General features: G+C 44.7%; 1 protein-coding gene across 1 annotated transcript in view; it reads right to left on the bottom strand.

Moving 5' to 3' along the window:
• ANKS1B (ankyrin repeat and sterile alpha motif domain containing 1B) overlaps positions 1-20,639 on the bottom strand; it is a 573,173-nt gene that overhangs the window by 516,326 nt on the left and 36,208 nt on the right. The window contains exon 2 of the mRNA XM_061582729.1: positions 13,823-13,963. Coding sequence (XP_061438713.1) covers positions 13,823-13,963 — 141 coding nt within the window. The remainder of the gene's footprint in view (positions 1-13,822; positions 13,964-20,639) is intronic.

The following is a 20,639-nucleotide window of genomic DNA, read 5'->3' as shown; positions in this document are numbered from 1 at the left end:
TAGGTGGGTGAATATTGACATGGGCACCATGGAGAACCTTTGACAAGACAGAGAGAACGGAGAATGGGTTACAGGTGTTGTGGAGGGGGCTGAGGAAAACATAGGAGAAATGCTTCAAGAAACTTCTAGCAGCTCTGTGTCTAGAGAGTTAATTGATGACAGTAACCCCTCTTCATTTGTTACAGAGAGAAAGGAATCCCCACTGGCACCTAGTCCATATCTAACTATTGAACAGATAAAGGTGCTGTGGATACAGGCGCTGTGGGTTGGTGGTTCCCGAGTTTGGATAATTGGTCAGTTGCCTGCTTTGGATGGGGTCGTACTCCCTCTGAAACAGCAGGTCCATAGCCTGGGGGTGCTCCTGGATCAATCTTTGTCACTAGAGGCCCAGGTGACCTCAGTGGCTAGGAGTGCCTTTTACCAGCTTCGGCTGGTGAGACAGCTGTAGCCGTTTCTGGACCGGGATAGCCTGACCACTGTTGTCCATGCACTGGTAACCTCCAGGCTGGATTAGTGTAATGCACTCTATGTGGGGCTGCCCTTGAGGATGGTCCGGAAGCTGCAGCTGCTGCAAAATGTGGCGGCGAGACTGCTCACTGGGGCAGGGTATCGCCAACATGTCACCCCGCTGCTGAAAGAATTACACTGGCTGCCCATTTGCTACCGGGCCAAGTTCAAGGTTCTGGTTTTGGTGTACAAAGCCCTATACAGCTCGGGACCACGATACCTTAAAGATCGTCTTATCCCTTATGTACCCAGTCGATCACTGCACTCTGCAGGTGAGGGCCTCCTGCAGATACCATCTTATCAGGAGGTTCGTTCTGCACAATATAGAAAATGGACCTTTAGTGTGGCAGCATCTACCCTGTGGAATTCCCTCCCTTTGAATATTAGACAGGCGCCATCTCTGCTATCTTTTCGGCGCCTTTTGAAGACTTTCATCTTTCAACAAGCCTTTTAGGTTGAGACCTATCCCAGTCTGCGTCTGTGTTAGAATGGCTTAATAAGTTTTTTAATAATGGTTTTAACCCTTTTAAAAAGTTGTTCTTTTTTAATGTTTTTAACGCTGTTTTGTTTTAATGTATTTTAAGATCTGTTTTTATGATGTTTTAAAGTGTTTTTAGCGCTTTGTTTGCCGCCCTGGGCTCCTGCTGGGAGGAAGGGTGGGATACAAATTAAATAATAAATAAATAAACCCTAAAGCCTGGACTGTTCCATGGAGAGCACAGTGAAAGTAGTATGTCAGAGATGGAGATAATTATACAGCCATGAGAGTGGCTGTATACTATAGTCAGCATGGATTTTTTGCATTCCGCAATGTTAAATTGAAAATACCCCTCATGCCACTCTGATCCTTCCTATAAGCTCATTTCAAAACAAAATCTTACAAAATGTGTAGTCCTGAACTCAGAAACGCTTGCTTAACAACCCTCTCAATTTTCATGGCCATACACAAAACAGTCAGAGAGAATCAAGTATAAAAAAAAGAGAGAGGAAAACCAGACCCCTTTTGGACTTTCTTCTCTCAGAGTTCTCATAATTTGTTGAAATTAATTAAAAATCAGCAATGTTCACAGAGTACCTGTAATCCTATTACTGACCTTGCCCCATACTCTGACTTCCATCTTCTGCAGTTTAAAAGTTTAAAAAATGGCTGGCTGATTTTTAATTAATTTAAGAAATTTGGCACTGAACTCAATGATAAGGCTGGGCATGCTCAGTAAGAACCAGCTGTCAGTGTTCTAAAAGCCAGACTCCCAGCTGCTGGCCTTGCTTAATTAGGGCCATACCCACACCAGACCATTATTTCACTTTAGACAGTCATGGCTTCTCCCAAAGAATCCTGGGAAGTGTAGTTTGTGAAGGGTGCTGAAAGGAGACTCTTATTCCCCTGACAGAGCTCCAGTGGCCAGAGTGGTTTAACAGTTAGCCTCTCTGACTGAAGCTCCGTGAGGGGAACAGGGCATCTCCTACCACCTCTCAGCACCCTTCACTAACTACACTTCCCAGGATTCTTTGGTAGAAGCCATGACTGTCTAAAGTGAAATAAAGGTCTGGTGTGGATGTGGCCACGGACAGCTTTGGTTTAAATTTGGGTGGGAGGCTACGTGTGCCTGCTATAGAATAAAATGGTGGGGGAAACCCTGAAAAAGAATGATAGTGTTCAAAATGTTTTCCTTTTGGAAAGGAAAGGGGCTTCCCCTCTGCCCAGTGCCCACCCACCCAATCTCCTCTCCTCCCCCTTCCTCCCTCCTCCTCCCCTTCCTGACGCTCCCCCAGGTCAGTTTCATCTATCCTAAGCATGACTGCACAGGAGTAAATTCCACTGAACTCAAAAAGCATGCAAATGATCAAAACTGCACTCCCCTCCTCCTCCTCCCTCCTATCCCCTCCCTCTTGCCCCTTCCCTCCCCCTTCCTTCACCCCTTCCTTCCCCTCCCCCTTCCCTTCCAACCCCCTCCTTCCTCCTCTTCCTCCTTCTCCTCCCTTCCCCCTCCCCCCTGGTCAGTTTTACCTATCCTAAGCACGATTGCACAAGAGGAAGACCCACTGAACTCAATAAGCATGCAAATGATCACACCTGCCTTTTCCCTCCTTCCAGATCATTGGTTCATCTAGTTTAGTACTGTCTACACTGATTGGCAGAAGCTCGCTAGAGTTCTAGACTGAGTTCTCTCCCAGCCCTACGTGGAATTGCTGGGGATTGAATCTGGGACCTTCTGCGTGCAAGTTAGATGCTATACCACTGAGCTATTTGGTCCAGGCTGGTGTGGCATAAGTAACAATGGATCACTCAATAGCCTGGTATGAGAGATTTGTGAATCACTTTGAGGGGAAAATTACTCTGAACTTGTTCCCACAGTTGGTTTAAGTTTGTTGGAGGACCTTGGAGCACCATCAAATTACAGCTTGTGAGATTGGTTAGAGTTGTTGCAGCCCAAGGATGTGGATAGAACTCTTGCAGTGGTGAAGCAGACTACATGCCCTCTTAATCCCTGTCCATCACAGCTGGTACAATCTAGTAGGAGGGGATAGACTGGATGGGTCATCTCTGGACCCAGAGGTTTTAGAAAACTACTGTCCAGTCTCTAATATCCCCTCCATGGGCGATCAGGCTGTGTGGCCAGCCAGCTGCAGGTATGCCTGGGGGAAGCAGATTATCTAGATCCAGTCTGGTTTCAGGCCTGATTTTTCACTGAAACACCCTTGGTTAACCTGACTGTTGATCTTTATCGGGAGAGAGACAGGAGGAGTGGGACCCTATTTGTTCTTGACCTCTCAGTGGCTTTTGACACCATTGACCATGGTGTTCTTCTGGAGCGTCTCATTGAAGTGTGAGCTGGGGGTACCGTATTACAGTGGTTCTGCTTCTACTTGCAGGTTCATCACCAGAAAGTAGTATACTGTTTAACATCTATGTGAAACTGCTGGGGGCTGTCATCAGGGGCTGTGGAGCATGGTGTTAGCAGCATGCTTATGACACACAGCTTTTATGTCTCCATTCCATCATAATCAAGTGTGTCTGTTAAAGTGTTGGATAGGTATCTGGAAGCAGTGATAGGCTGGATGGGGACCAATGCATTGAGGCAGTATCCTGATAAGATGGAAGTGCTATGGGTGTATGACTGGTTCTGAGAGGGACTGCACTCCCCTTCAAGGAGAAGGTTCATAGTCTGATAGTGCTCCTGGATTAGTCCTTATGACCAGCTTAAACTGATTTGCCAATATGATCAGTCCTGGACTGGGTTAGTCTGGCCTCATTTGTCCATGCTTTGGTGACCTCCGGTCTGGACTACTGTAATGTGCTATATTGACTGTCAGTAAACTACAGGGCCAAATTCTTGTGTTATTACTAACAGATAAAGCCTTAAATGGCTTGGGACCCAAATACCTAAAAGAGTGCCTTTCCCAGTATCAATCAATCTTGGACCCTACAATTGATAGGTATGGCAGTTTTTCTGCTACTGGGGGTTTCCCGGTTGGCTTTGACCCATGACAGGGCCTTTTCAGTGGTGGTTCTCCATTTTTAGAATGTCTTTAAATGTTTTAGTATGGTTTTTAAAATGATTTATATTATTGATGCGTTTGCCATTCTGGGGTCATTTGGGAGGAAGGCTGGGATATAAATTGCATAAATTAAATAAAATGGCCTGGCAGGCCAACTGCCAAGGCCTGATTAGATGAAAGATACTAACACAGAGAACCCATCAAACTTTCCTTCTCTTACATCAGTTCAAAATGAGAGTTTCCCATGCATCCTTGGACTTTCTTATGAGCAGTAAACACAGTCCTTGACATCTCAGGTTGTGGTCATTAAACTTGGGAAAAAATGTCTGCAACATAAACTAGTCTGCAAGATAAGCTTGCCAACCATCATTCATTCATGGGCGAAACAATATATTGTTTACTGAGCGTTCAAAATCAGCAAACTTTCTTGGCAAGTTCAAACAGGACTTTATGATGTGAAAGCCAATGCTTCCCCGTGTGCAGGAGCAATTGCTTCTGTTCGCTTTCCACTTCATCTCAAATTACAGAAAATATCCTGGAATTCAGTGTCTGTACCTTTAAAAAATTCACAATTTTAACTGCATTGTCCAAACAGATTTAAATCTTGATGGCATGTTTTCATGTAGCCTCTCTATGAATAGCACAGTACAACCAAGTGGCATCTCAAAGTACTGCACAGACATGGGCTAATACTTCACTGTGCTTTACTGTAACACACCATTTTCACTTTATGTAATTTCTCCTTAAGTATGAATCAAGTGCTTCAAAATGTCTTATGCAATAGCTCTTTTCAGGAAAGCCTTGCGAAAACTAGTATTCATATGGATGTTTTCAGAGTCACATTCCATAAAAAGAATAAGTTGTGCTGCACCTTCAGTTCAATTCAATTCGACGTTCAATTCAAATCTTCTTTCCATCGCAGAGAAAGAGACCTATTGCCTTCCTCATCACCTAGGCACCAATTTGACTAGGAATGAGCAAGAATTCCACTAAATTCAGTTGATACCAGATCCATCAATAGTTCACAGTTCACTATCTTTGGCAGACCAGTCCTGAATGCTGCAAGCATATGCCGCTGTTCCTGACACCAGTTTTTAAAAAACTGCATAGCTAACAGCATGTCTTTGCTTTACTAAAGTGAAACTGACTATCCTGTTCTTTGTTTTCTCCCAAGCAGCAGGGAAGGATCAAATACGGAGGCGAAGGGGGGATGGGTGGGTGGGAGACAGGAGGGAGAGTGAGAGAGCGAGAATGAATGGCAGACAAAAGAAGCCAGGAAAACATTGGGCTCTTATAAAGGCTGATTGCTCAGATATTTCTCTCTCTCTCTCTCTCTCTCTCTCTCTCTCTCTCTCTCTCTCTCTCTCTGTGTGTGTGTGTGTGTGTGTGTGTGTGTGTAAAAGCACTCTCAATCAAACCACAATAATTGCAGCTGTTTTTCTTCCAGCATAGCAGTTGAGCTGTCTCACCCAAATGCTTACTTATCAGATTTTGACTCGGTGCCATGTTCAGGATAGTTATAAGGGCCAAGCAGCCTTGGCTTTGGCTGCACAGCTGGATGGAAACTGAAGGAAGGGTAGTCAGTGTGCACCATCAAGCCAAACCTAGCCTCTGCTAACAAAAACCAAAACCAAAAAAACCCCAACCTGTTTGGAAGTACTGCATTTAAAGGTTGATACAAGAGATTAAAATGCAAGCCTAGAAAATCTCCTTATCCTGGCCATTCAATCAGTGGCCACGTTGAGGAGACTGTCTAGGCTTCACTCTGCAGTATTATTCCTTTAAATGTCTTTCCATCCTCCCAGCAAGCCCACAAAAGGATGGCCAAAATTAAGAACATCCTTTAAAGATTCTCATTCATTTTCCTTCCCCGTTTATCTTATTTGTGATCACTCACACATAGACACAGACACACACACCTCTTTTCCTTTCAGCCACTCTTCCTACCGCTATGGAGACATTAAAAATAATATTAACAATAGCAATATTTTTGCCAGGAAAACAATTGAACCAAATAAATGGAGAAGATAGTGAGAAACATAAACATCCTGTCAGGTCGATAGAATGTGATCTGGAATGGAACCAGAAAGTGGATCCCATCCCTAATTTTGACTCCCCACTCCTCTCTCTCATTGTTGCCTATCTTTCTGCTTAGCATTTCACAATACAGCCAAAATCTCCCCCTTCTCTAGGCTAAAATGCATCATGAAACATATAGACTACTGCAGACTTTGCTGGCTTTTTTTCATGTTCCTCAACCAATCAGCAACAATTCCATAAAGGCATTGAATCAAAAATGCATTTTTAATTAATTGGGGACAGGGTTTTTGTCAAATGCTCTTGAAGAAATTTTAGTCATCTGCCAACTCTGTACAATATAACACAGCAGAAATGTCAGCTGCTTAATACATCAATCTTCTTCTTACATTTACTTACTATATCCTATGCATCCTAGGAGGGAAGGTGAAAACATGTAGAAAATACAAAAATGGTGGAAAAACAGCAGAACATCCACAGCATCTCTGGAAACACCACCAGTATCCACCAATCAGGAACAGTGTCACCATGGCTCCACTATTGCAACTCCGCAGGCAACCCTACAGGCAGGAGTCTGAATCCCCTTTTGCTCACCACTACTGTTTTAGGAGCACAACACATACAAAAAGGAGAAAAGAGAAGACATACAACATAGCACTTACATAGCTCCCTGGACACAACACCTGCACAGAGCATACACAGCCCTCCCTGGGACAAGGATTCAGGATCCACCCAGGGAATAAAAGACTCTTTTGCCAAACAGTCAAGGGAAAGGACCGGGATATGCAACACAAGCAGCCACTGATAGCAGCAGCTCAGTCCACAAGGCACAGGGTTGGGAATAGGGATGGGGGAGTAATCTGATTCAGTTTACACTTCAGAGTGAATCTACCAAATTCACACTTTCTGAAACACTATATAAATTGAAATACAGCCATCCTTCAAAATTTGCATTTTTCCAAATTTTGCTCCAGCCAAATAATGTGAACAAAAATGCAAATATAATAGAACCTCCATATAATACATCACAGTGAAGTGCAGAATTGGATATACCATGGGTGTAGCCATGTCCCCCAGGTAAAATATACAGTACAGCAGTTCACACATCTTTTAACTCACAAGATCAGTTCTCTTCCAAACAACTTTCCTCAGCTTCAGTGCCTAGTGTTCTCCCCACAGGTTTCAAAGCCACTGGTGGATTGGCTTCTCTCTTGGAAGCAGTACAGTGCTTTAACCGCTAAGGGTAAGCCTGATCTGAAATGCACTCTCCAAGTGCTTTTTACAGGAAGGGGGTGGCAGAATAGTTAGAATGTGCAGAAAATTGAATGTGCAGAGATGAAGTCTACTGGGCGCACTAAGCGTTGTTCCCTTCCTGCCAAGCTGTCAGTGGCTTGGAAACCACAAAGTGAGAATAGCAGGCAGTAAGTAATAGTGAGCAAAAGTAACAATTACACAGTTCAGAAAAAGCTCAAAATTATCGAGAGAGTCAAAAATGGTGAATCAAAAGCCAATTTATTTTTGTAGTGTGGGATTCCAGAAGGGACAATAGGGGCTGGATGAAAGATAAAGAAAAGTTATGTGTGTTCATAGACAGCATTGAGAATGAGGTAGGGCTGCCATAAACCAGGCTTTCTCAGAAGAGTGATGTGGATGACTGCTTGTACAAAGCATTCTGAAGGAGTGTTAGTAAATGGGGTGATCCTGAGAGTGCAAACAGTAACATTCAATCAAGCTACTTGGTGGAGATGACACTTTCAAGGCTTCTGAAGGCTGGTTTTGAAGGTGGAAGGTTCATCATGGGATCTCTCAGGTACACTTTGAAGGTGAAGCTGCATCCAGTTATGCTAACAAAGCAGGTGAGTTTCCTAAATTTCTTGCCAAAGTGATTAAAGAGGGCGACTACAGTGATGAACAGCTATATAACTGAATGAGACAGGGCTGTTTTTCAGACAAAATACTGGACATCATCCAGGAACCAAGCAAGGTGGGCATGAAGATCCAGGAGGACAGAATGACTCTGTTGCTATGTGCTAACAAGTGCGGCAACTACAAGCTGAAGCTTTGTACATAGGCCACAGGCAGAATCCTCAGTGTTTCAAGCACATCAACAAAACTCCCAAACGAAAGCCCACGCCGCAGACGAGCCAGCCTCTCCCGACCGACACCAAGATCACAAGCAGAGCACCGCAACCGCCGAGAAGGCACCAAGACGTTACAAAGTAATTGCAGTATTTCCACGTATGTTACTATGTTTCTATCAGTTTCTTTCTGTCAGTTTCAGTTTCTTTCAGTTTCTTTCAGTTTCATTCAGTTCTTTCCGTCGTGTATAACTACATTTAACTAAGTCAGTATCAGAGAGCTCCCGACTTAGCGTCCTGTTCCGACGCCATTTGCTTTCACCATGCATGCAGAAACTTTTCCCGCACAGGAAGTAGAGGCTGCTCACGGTGCACTTGAGGGGAATCTTGCAGCAAATGATCTGGCTGGCTGAGCTGAGGCAGATGTGGAAGTTCTGATGGTACCGCTCCAGAGCAGGGAGGAAATTATGGCTTCTGTGATGAGTGGCAAGATGAACAAGCGGCATGAAGCCAGTGACATGGGGAGTGAATAGGACGACACTGGTAAGGCTTCTTTTGAAGCAGCACCCAAAGAAAACAGGGTGCTTGAAAAAATCAATGGGGAAATAAGATGGTTGGAGCGGCAGAGAGATTGTGAACATCTTCATCTACTTCATCTGAGTAGCATTATGAACTATGTGCTGAGAAAATGTGCTGCTCAGTTTTGCCAAACCAAAGTGTCTGATTACTTCCAAAGGGAAAAAGAAGCCTAAAATGTAAGTGCTGCACTGTACTGGGCTCCTACTGGGAGGAAGAGTGGGATATAAATGTAAATATATAAATAAATAAATAATACTGCACCTTTAAAACCTTTAGCAACTACTTTACTGTAGCTCACATGTCATTCTGAAGGTTTATCCACACGGCGATTTAGTGTGTGTCTGGTGCTACTTGCATCCCCTTGTAATTCGCATGGTTCACATGACATTACAGGCAAGCAGAAGCTATCACACAGTTTCCCCCTTTAAATCTGTATTAACCCAATCCACTGATAATGCAAAAAGGAACCGACAAACCATCTCAGCTGTGCTGCACTCCTCTTTGTAGGGGCTTTGCTTTGCTAGTGGGTGGGCTCACTTATGCCCCATTGCCCACTCCCTCTCTTTTGCTACCTGCAAAAGCTGCTTGCAGCCGCTGCCTGCTTTGCCTTTCACTCACTTCTCCCACTGTCTGCCTTTCACTGAGGTTTGGACAATGGAGAAGGGGAGGGGGGGGTCTAATCAGTTTTATTTTTTCTTGTCAATTGCACACTGAGGCACTCTCCCAGCTTCAGCCTTGAATTGGAGGGAGAAAACATATAAAATTAGAGGGCAGGGCCACAAGGAAACAGCGAAACTAATCCTTCCCAGAGGAATGCCTACTAGTGTGAATGGAAAACAGAGGATTTGAAGCTTCCATTGAGAACAAAGTGTGGACCTTGCAAATCTATCGCGATGGTAAAAGCAGCTTCTTTAGTACGAAGGTATGCTCCCATGTGGATAAGCCCTAAGTGCCTTTCAGTGCAGTTTTCATTATAATGCGGACACCCTATACCACAGGTGCATCCTTTGTCCTCCAACCTCTGCATTATAGTGAGGTTCTACTGTACTAAGGAAAAATGTGCATAAAAGTGCATATATCCATGAAAACAACATACAAAATGCATTACATTATGGAAGTTATGAATACTGGGGACAATGTGCTTTGCAAAAATGTGCATATTAGGGAAATTTCATACAAAATATGTAAATATGTAAATGTGCACTAAAACGTTGATGAATTTTCCTGAGGATTTCTTTAAAAAATCACACACGCTGATGTGGAAATGTGAAGAACTGAACTTAAGATTGGAAACCTGAGAGAAACTGGAATTGACAGATTTGTCCATCCCTACTTAGGGAATAGGAAACAGGAATTCAAGCAGCTCCAGGAGGAAGGGGTGAATATGGCTCCATTCATCTTTTGCATGCCTAGCTAAGGGATAAAGTAAATGTCATGTCAGGGGCAAAAGAAAGAGAACTCCCAGGAGTGCTGGAAGTCCCTGGCTCAAATACTAGGAAAGGAGGAACACCCCACACACACTCAGGCACACTTCTGCCAATCAGGGAGAATATTGAATGAGCCAATAGCCTCCAGTATGGGCCAGAGGTTGGAAAAGTTACTTTTTAAAACTATAACTCCCATCACCCCAGCCAGCATGGCCACTGGATTGGGCTGATGAGAGTTGTAGTGCAAAAAAGTAACTTTTCCAAGCTCTGGTATGGGCCAACCACTGTTGTGGGCACGGCAGAATGTGGGTGGAGCAGTGAAACAGCAGAGGAGGAGGAGGAGGACTTTGAATGGACAAATGCTTCCCTTGTTGAGCTGCCAGGCACGCAGGACTCTGAGAACTCTTTTGCTCTGGAATGTTCCGTCCCTGAAACTCCAGTTACCCACAAGGAGGCTCAGCCCACTCAGGCAGTTGCCATCCCGTCTGATGTGCCTCCACACCCGCTCTGCTGCCTCCCCTGTGCATTGCCCCTCCCTCTGATGAGGAGGGTCCAGCTGAGGCAGAGCTCAAGAACAAAAATATAAATATTCATAGACATAAGCAAACAAATATAAATAACATATAAGAAATATTCTACTAAGATAAACAAATAAATATATAAAATGTGTCAAGCACAGTAAAAATACAGTGTCATGTAAGGATGCAACTAAAAGTAAAAAAAATGGTTAAGAAGAAGCAAACAAGTTTACATCATAAATAAAAATCTAAGATAGATTTAACATGGAGAACAATAGTACAGGATAAGGAGATTCACTAGCATAACTGCAGTAGCTGATAATCTGGCTGAACAACCAAGTGGCTTTCTCCCCTGCTTGTCTGTGTCACATGACTGTGTAGGATTGCAATCCAGAGAAACAAGAGAGGCTGGTCCAGTCCATAGCAAAATCAGTATCAGAAAGAGAAGAGAATGGAAGGAAAATAATCTATTTTCTTGGCAAAGAGTTGCAAAAAGAAAGTACCTTTCCAAAGAGTTTCAACATGTCAGACCATTAAAAAAACAAAAACATAGCAGGCCATTAAAAAAAATCATTCTGTAGCACCTTCAGATAATTTTTTTTTTTTGCCACATCAGGGATCACAGCCAGTCTGCTCACTCTTTCCAAAAATAAAGTTATAGTCACTCTCCCTAATATACAGAGACAGAAGAAGGCTGTAACTAAGTGAGGTAGGTAGGCTGGTACGACATGGCAGATCCACCACTACTTCCAAACCTCTGCTGGCTAGAGTGTGAGATATGAGGGATGGACTTACCTCCTTTCTTGTTGCATGGATCTGTTTTTTGTTTTTCTCAGCGGAGGAGGGGAATAAGTTATGTCAACTCCAGACTGGCCTGATCCTGGGAACTTTTCTCATGAAAAAAGGGGTCTGCATGCAGCAGGTCCAAGTCTGCCCCTGCCCTGCCACATCCCAGAATGACCCATTTCACGGCCTAACATTAGCTGCTTGCGGCAAAAGAACCACCAGCAGCAGCTTGCAGGGCTATCTAGGGATACAGCAGAGGCTTCTATAGCATATGTGCCCCTCCACCAGAGAAGCTCTTCTTTGCCAGTGGAAAGGCATCTCTGCTTTTTTGTAACCCCCTCCAGCCAGCAAACCTGGGGATTAGGATTGCTCTGTGAGCCAAGAAAAGAGTTGGCAGGGATGAGAAGAAGCTCATTCCACTGATTTAGGGTTGCCAGGTCAGAAGCATCCCAAAACCTGAGATTTTAGGGGTGAGCCTGAGTGATGTCACAGGTCGGGCCCAAGTGATGTCATTAAGCATGATACATTAAGCATCAACCACAGTTGCTTGGAGCGTACAATTAAAAAAAATATGACTGGAAATTAAGCTAGACATCTTAGCTAAAAGATGGAGCGTGGGTAGAGAACATTTAATCTAGCCTACTTGCTTTCGGCTGCCTGGAATGCCCTGCCCTTATCTTTTAATGTGGCTGCTCCAAACTTCTTTACAGATTTGACCCTTCACTGCAGAAAGAAGTCTGAGAAATGAGTAAGAGTAAGAAGATTCTCTACCCTTTCTGTCTGCATAGATGCCCTCATCCTGGGCCAGGCGGGATGCAGTGGCATCTCATATAGGACACCCTCCCCTTTCCTGGGGTATATGATTTGTCCTGGCCCAGAGCAGATTTTGGGGTGGGCACCCCCAGTTACTTATTTTTTTCTATGTGTTTTTGTCCATTTTGATTTTGCATTGATGCACCCGTGCATGCCCGGTGCCCAGCAGAAGCTCTAGGCCGGACGGGATGCACTGGCATCTCATAGAGGACACCCTCCCCTTTCCTGGGGTATATGATTTGTCCTGGCCCAGAGCAGATTTTGCGGTGGGCACCCCCAGTTACTTATTTTTTCCTGTATGTTATGGTCAGCTTTGATTTTGCATAGATGCCCTCATCCTTCCCCTGTGCCCAGCAGAAGCTCTGGGCCAGGCGGGATGCAGTGGCATCTCGTAGAAGACACCCTCCCCTTTCCTGGGGTATATGATTTGTCCTGACCCAGAGCAGATTTTGGGGTGGGCACCCACAGTTACTTATTTTTTTCTACGTGTTTTTGTCCATTTTGATTTTGCATAGATGCCCTCATCATTCCCCTGCACCCAGCAGAAGCTCTGAGCCAGGTGGGACGCAGTGGCATCTCGTAGAGGACACCCTCCCCTTTCCTTGGGTATATGATTTGTTCTGGCCCAGAGCAGATTTTGGGGTGGGCACCCCCAGTTACTTATTTTTTCCTGTATGCTTTGATTTTGCATAGATGCCCTCCTCCATGCCCTGCACCCAGCAGAAGCTCTGGGCCAGGCGGGATGCAGTGGCATCTCGAAGAGGACACCCTCCCCTTTCCTGGGGTATATGATTTGTCCTGTCCCAGAGCAGAGTTTGGGGTGGGCACCCCCAGTTACTTATTTTTTATGATTTTATGACATCATTATGTATTTATGATAATATCAGAAGTCTGATTATTTTGATTGCATAAATGTATTGTTATTCTTGACGGGGAGAGTCCCCCGATCACAGTGATATATCATAAAGGGTACCCCAACATATATTTTGGGGTTCAGAGACATGTTAATTTTGGTTTGAAGTTGCTGTAGTTGTCAACTCTTCTTTTTTAGTGTTTTGAACTTTCAAGCAAATAAGGAACTGGGAACTAGGGACCAACTTCAGCGTCGTATCAGTTAAATAGATTAAACAGTCACGGGGGGCAGCTGACGTTTTGGTGTATATCTCGGGAACCAGACCACCTAGAAACTTAATTTTTTAAAAAAATTGAAGCTGAGAGTCTGGAGATTAAATGGTGCTAGCCAGAGAGCCAGAGCCCCCCCCCAAAAAAACTGGAGACTCTGTCCAAAAAACGGAGACCTGGTAACTCTACGCTGACTGGATTTTCTTCTCTTTTTAAAGTATTGTTTCAGAGACACAGAAGGTATTAAACAATTTTTAAAAGCTGTAATTTGTTACTTTCAGAATGAATTGTGTTCTTGATATATGTATCTTTTTCTGAATTCTCAAGTCTCCTAATGTTTAAGAATGTGATCATTTGTTTTGATTCAAAAATAAAAATAAAAACTGAAAACTACAGTGGAAAAGATATTGTTCACCCAATATTTTATTGTCAAGCAGGGAATGGAATAAAATACCTGAGTAAGACTTGGAAATCCAAGATTCCTGCATCCATTACAAGGTGTCAGTGCTTCCCACAAACCTGTAGGTCCACAACTATTTTCACCTCCATCTTCTTCTTCCTCTTCTGCTGGTGAAAGGTTTGTTGAAGGTGATCTCTAAGGATGAAAGAGTTGCATTTCAAAAACTTAAGTGTACAGTACATTGATAAAATGCATGATGCTTTTTTTAAAAACTAGAGAATTTTTATGTCTAAAATAGACTACAGTTGAATTGGAATCTGATATACCAACCTGAATTAATCTTTACATTAAACTATAAGAAAGCATGCTTTAGTGACATAAACATATTTTGGAATTCATTGTGGTTATTTAGACTTTAAAATGTTGTAACTTGTTTCATAGTGTAAAGTATAGCACTGCTGTGTTCACCTTCAATCTACTTAAATTTCAAGTGGCATGTTTAAAAGAATATTCAATATTAATTTTTTTTTGATATTTCTTATTCAGTCTTCAGATGTGACTAATATAGAATAAGTCAACAATTTTAATAGACCTAAGACTGTTAAATTTTGTGTTTGATTGTGAGCAATGTTTTATTAATAAATTATTAGCAGAGTGTTATTGCTTTTATTAGTAAACTATGCAACACTGCCCTTTCACATCTGTAGAAAGCTTGCAACAATGCTTGAGACAGCCAGACCTAATTTCTACTTCGAAACTCCATGTTGATGGCACATGCATTATATAAACTGACTGAGAGAAAATGTCCCCCCCCTTATTTGTCACCCATTCTTGAATTTATGAAAATTCTCCAAAAGTTTTAGGGAGCTCAGCATCAGTAGCAGTAGTGGCTTTCTTTTTTTTTTCTAACTTGCAGTGGTAATAAAAATAAATTAGAAAAAATTCAAGTCATTGCTAATGACAAATCTTCACGTTGGAGAATTTCACACACATACCCTTTTCAGGGGGCCAAATTCAGGAGGCCGAACTTTACTGCCCTCAAATTCCAGCCAAACTTTCTCTTTTGACAGTTTTTGGTTGAGTTCCAACAAGGAAGTAACATTTTCACAAGTGTAAGATATACATGTCTCCATCATTAGCAATTCTCCCTGGATGAAACTGCGGGAGTGGTGAAACAGTGAGTTTCTCACCATTAATTTGACTGGGACAAACTGCCATTTGGATCTTCTCCTAGAACTGCCTCCATCAGCACCCAGTCCACCTGGATGCATCAGAGAGATTGGTGAAGGCATGGCCCCCTCTTTTGGTATAGCTGGGGCCAACTGCCATTGGACTTGTCTGATTCCAGTACTAGCTCAATCAGTGGCTATTCCTTTTGGCTGCTTCAAAGGGAGACAGTGGCCTGGTATGGACATAACACAAACCTATAGTTTGTTTTAAACATTGCTTGTTTAACAAGCCATGATTTGGCTGACTGACAGACATTCAAAGAAACCATGGGTCATTTCACCTAATGTTGATTTGTGGTCCCTCCATTTCCTCAGTGAATATACCAAAGCCCAAGGACTGGCAAGTTTACAACAATCATATTCCACTCCCTATGAAGGGTTGCCCTGGGAAAAATGATCTCCCACCATCTGTACTCCCACCCGTATATGTTACAAATAGAAACTAGTGAGGTGTCAACAGAATGGTCAGTCTGTACCACTCCCCACAGAATTCTGTGTTGTTGCACCAGTTTTTCTTAGAATGCAAGCTGTTACACTTTATGCAGGGAATACTTCTTAGTAAAGAAGGACTGACACTTCCAGTAATGGGGAATTTCCAGAGCCAGGAGAAATACTACTATTCCTTATGACAGAGATTGCTTTACTTATATGGGAACATAGATTTTAAAAAATGGCTAGAACAGGATTGGGGATCACTGGTTGATGTATAATTCCAAGGATTTCAGGAAAAGGCTCCGACCAGAATCTGCTAACCTAAGGGCAACTCTTCTACATATGGCAGAATGTTCCCATTTCACCACAGCCCTGCCAGGACTGTGGAGAGAGATTTTTGTTTATGTGCCATAATTTAGTTGGCATGCAGTACTATTCCCATGGCATTTTGAACAGTTTCACAGAGTCTAGCAGACATGGTTCTGATGGGCTGCCTAGACCACATCACCTGCCAAGTGAGCAAAAGGAGGAGGAGGAGGAGGACAGGGATCTAATAGGCTACAGAGGGAGGGGGCTGAAACCCGAGAAGACTTGAGTAGTCTGGTCAGTGACATCCCCACCCCTGAGCCACCACCAGCTGTTGAAAAGACAGGGCCGGCTGACAAACCTCCTCCAAGCGTGCCATCAGCCCTCCTGAGCCACCCCCGGTTCTACCTCCAGAGAGGGAAGAACAAGCAGCGAAGCTAGATGAGGGAACTGGGGAAGAACTGGATGATGTGTCTCCTCCCCCATCACTAAAGACATACTGGCAGTTGCACAGGTGCAAACAGAATGAGGTTGTTCCCATGTCTGTACAATGGCGTGCTCACTTGCTTGTCAGTCCTGTTCTGAAAGACAGTTCACACACAAGTAGTGAGCCTGCCATGACACTATTTAAGTGGTCCCAGGGGGCATATCAGGTTGCTGTCATGTCTTTGAGTAGCCATGCCTAGTAATTTCCTTTAACGTTGCAGAGACCCATGTTATCTGTAAGGTGATCTATGAAGTGCTCTAGTGCTAAGTTTCACATTAAACACAATGGGAAAAAGCACACCAGTGGCTCCAAGTCTGATTCCAATGGGGTAGGCCAGGACTTCACCTCCCATTTTGTCTCCTGTACCTATCTGGCCAGATCAGCTTTCCAGGCTGACCTCAGGCCACTCATCTCCCCACAATTTCTAGTTAATTCTTTGTATAACACAGGCACCATCTCCTTAAAGGTGATCTCCAGATGTGCACTTACTTATTTATTTATTATATTTCTATCCTGCCCTTCCCCCCAGTAGGACCCCAAGGCAACAAACAAAAACACTAAAACACTCTAAAACATCATAAAACAGACATTAAAATATATTAAAAACACATTAAAACAAAACATCTTCAAAATATCTTTTTTAAAAAGCTTTAAAAACATCTTAAAAAGCAATTCAGAAGCAGACTGAGATAAAGCCTCTACTTAAAAGGCTTGTTAAAAGAGGAAGGTCTTCAGTAAACACCAAAAAGATAACGGAGATGGTGCCTGTCTAAGGGGACGGAATTCCACAGGGTAGGTGCCACTACACTAAAGATCTGCTTCCGATGTTGTGCAGAATGGACCTCCTGATAAAATGGGATCTGCAGCGGCCCTCATCCTCAGAGAGCAGTGATCAACTAAGGGATAAGAGCTATATCCTTTCAGGTATCCTGGTCCCAAGCTGTATAGGGCTTTGTACACCAAAACCAGAACCTTGAACTTAGCCCAGTAGCTAATAGATAGCCAGTGCAATTCAGTCAGGAGTGGGGTGACATGTTGGCAATACCCTGCCCCAGTGAGCAGTCACGTTGCTGCATTTTGCACCAGCTGCAGCTTTTGGACCAACTTCAAGGTCAGCCCAACATAGAGCACAGCACAATAATCTAACCTGGAGGTTACCAGTGCATGGACAACAGCGGTCAGGCTATCCCAGTCCAGAAGCAGTCGTAGCTGCCTTACCAGCTGAAGCTTGTAAAAGGCACTTCTAGCCACGGAGGTCACCTGGGCCTCTAGTGACAAAGATGGATCCAGGAGCACCTCCAGACTGCAAACCTGCTCTTTCAGAGAGAATATAACCCCATCCAAAGCAGGCAACTGACCAATTATCTGAACTCAGGAACCACCAACCAACAGCACCTCTGTCTTGCTAGGATTCAGACTCAGTTTATTGGCCCTCATCCAGCCCACCACCGAGTCCAGGCACTGGTGCATGGCTTGCACGGCCTCTCCCAATTCAGATGTTACAGAGAAATAGAGCTGGGTATCTCAGCGTACTGCTGACACCTTGCCGAAAATCTCCTGATGACCACTCCCAAGGGCTTCATATAGATGTTAAACAGCATCAGGGACAAGATGGTACTCTGCAGCACCCTACAGCACAACTGCCAGAGGCTGAAAGACAATCTCCCAGTGTTATTCTCTGAAAACAACCCTGAAAGTAGGATTAGAACCACTGTAAAACAGTGCCTCTCATACCAATCTCACCAAGTCAGCACAGAGGGATACCATGGACAATAGTATCAAAAGCTGCTGAGAGATCAAGAAAAAATAACAGGGTCACACTCCCCCTGTCCTTCTCCCAATAAATGTCATCCATCAGAGCGACCAAGGCCAATTCAGTCCCATAAACAGGCCTGAATGCAGATTGGAATGGGTCAACATAATCTGTTTCATCTAAGAGTTGTGGCAGTTGCAGTGCCACAACCCTCTCCATCACCTTCCCTAAAAGGGGGGTATTTGCAACTGGGCAGTAGTTGTCACAAACCAATGGGTACAGGGTGGACTTCTTCAGGAGCAGTCAGATCACAGACTCTTTTAGGGTGACTGGAACCATTCCATCCTGCAACGGTGCGTTGACTACACACTGGATCCACTCGGTAAAACTCCCTCGGCAAGCTTTAATAAGCTAAGAAGGGCAAGGCTCAAGAGGAAACATTTCTGGCTGCATTGTCACAAGCACCTTGTCCATGTCATCAGGCCGCATCAACTGAAACTGATCACAAAAAGTTGTAGCAAACGTTGCACTGGACACCTCACTGGGGACTACACTCAATGGAGCATCAAGATTGCTATGGAGGTGAGCAACTTTACCCTCAAAGTGCCTTCCAAACAATTCACTGTGGGCCTCTGAAGGGTCTAAAACTCAATTTCCTGGAGTTAATCAACAGGCCCCTGACAATACAGACAAGCTCCACTGGACAGCAACTTGAGGATGCAATGGTGGCAGAGAGTGGGCCTTCTTCACCACCCTCACCGCCACACAATAGGCACGGTTATGATGTTTTACTCATGCCCGATCAGCATCACAGCACATATTTTGCCAGGTGTCATCCAGCCTGTTTCATTGCCCTTAGCTCATTAGTGTACCAAGGTGCAAACCAGGCTCCACAATTGCAGTTAAGGGACGAAATAAAACACAGAGACATCAGCTTGGGTTGAACAAGGGCCACTTTATCAAATTACAGCAAGAAAAAACCCAATTTAAAGTGACCTGCAGAGGGAAGCCTAGGTGCGGGAACTGTCTATGAGCAAGTAGCTTGCCAAACAGCTCTCAGGCGACCAGCCCCTGTTAGGGTAAGGGCAAGCCCATCTGCTTACCCCTTACCCTGACCACACCTTGTAGGTGAGTAGGGGGGCCTTCCCATGCCATCCCCACCCGGGGCCGAATAACCCCTGGGTAGATGAGATGAGTTGGGCCCAAAGGCAGCCCATATCCTGTCCTCGAGCTGCATAGCCATGACAGACAGGCCTCCGGAACCGCCAATCACCTCCAAAGGTGCCTAAGGGGGCCACCTAGCTGTCCTTAACTATTCCCTTCCCGCACCTTCCCGCTACCAGTGCTATAACGAACTGCCCTGAGAGGACATTAACCTTTCTTAATGTCAAGTAGCCAATTAGCCAAAACCACCTATTAATAACAACGCCCCATAACCTGATTCCCTCCTCCTCCCAGAGTGTGGAGCAGGCAAAAAACCTGCCCACCAACAAGGGTGGGCAGGATAAAAATTCCTACTCGGCCCCGAAGCGACCCCTAGGCACACCATAAAAGAGGGAGGGCAGGGTGGGCGTCGCAGCTGCAAGAGGAAGGTAGGAGGGGCGGCTAGGCTTAAATAAGCACAGCAGCTCCGCCCCTAAGGTCTGCTGCATCGTGCTCGCATCATAGACGTGATGTGCGACTTTGCCTTCATTCAAGATGGAGGCAGCAGCTTCATCCCAACCTGCAATTGTGCCCAGCCTGCCAGCTACGCGGCAAGAGGGCGTTATTTCTGGAGACGGTGCTCAGGAGCAACTGTGTCAAGAGCCCAATGCACTTTGTTGTTTCACAGTATGATGAAGGCTTCAACAGGGTCACCTGCTGTATCTACTGGGAACTCCACGAGGGCATTCAGGAACCCAGTGGATTCCATTAGTCTCCGGGGGCAGACCACCTTAATCTGTCTACCATCCCTGCAGGGGAGGATCAGAGACATAAGTCTAAATTTCACCAGGAAGTGGTTTGACCATGACACTGGGGTGGGATTCACCCCCCCATCTCCAGACCACCCTCTCCTCTATTCTGGAGCAAAAACTAAGTTGAGGATGTGCCCTGCCCTATGTGTCAGTCCAGTGACAATTAGAGACAGCCCCATGGTCGTCATGGAGGCCACAAAGGCCCAAGCTGGAACACTAGAGGCAGACTCAGCATGGACATTGAAATCAGCCAGGGCTATCATTCTGGGCTCCTCCAATACTACAGCCAAGACAGCCTCGCCAGCACTGTCAGAGAAGCTGCCGGGCAGCAGGGTGGAAGGTATACCAGTAGTAACCGTAGTTTACTGTCTTCTTGGCCCAACACCAAGTGCAGGCCCTCACAGCCAGCTCCAAGACAGAGTGGTTTCCTGATGATGGAAGTTCTATAGACCACAGCAACTCCTTCCCCGCCCCTGCAGCCTTTGCTGGTGTCACACCGAGTAGCCAGGTGGACAAAGCTGGGTCAGATCAACTCCTCCCAGCTAACCCACCCGTGTCTCGGTAATGCACACCACATCAACACCCTCATCCATGATCAAATCATGAATGTGTGGTCTTATTGTGTACCAATCTGGCATTAAACAAGAGCACACACAGGTCAGTGGGCACAGATGAGCAACAAGGAAACCGTCCATGGGAGGCGTGGGAG

Source organism: Rhineura floridana, chromosome 8, assembly GCF_030035675.1.
Source record: "Rhineura floridana isolate rRhiFlo1 chromosome 8, rRhiFlo1.hap2, whole genome shotgun sequence".
Classification (NCBI taxonomy): Eukaryota; Metazoa; Chordata; class Lepidosauria; order Squamata; family Rhineuridae; genus Rhineura; species Rhineura floridana.
Note: the sequence above shows the minus strand (reverse complement) of the source record. Positions and strands in the feature narration are given on the sequence as shown.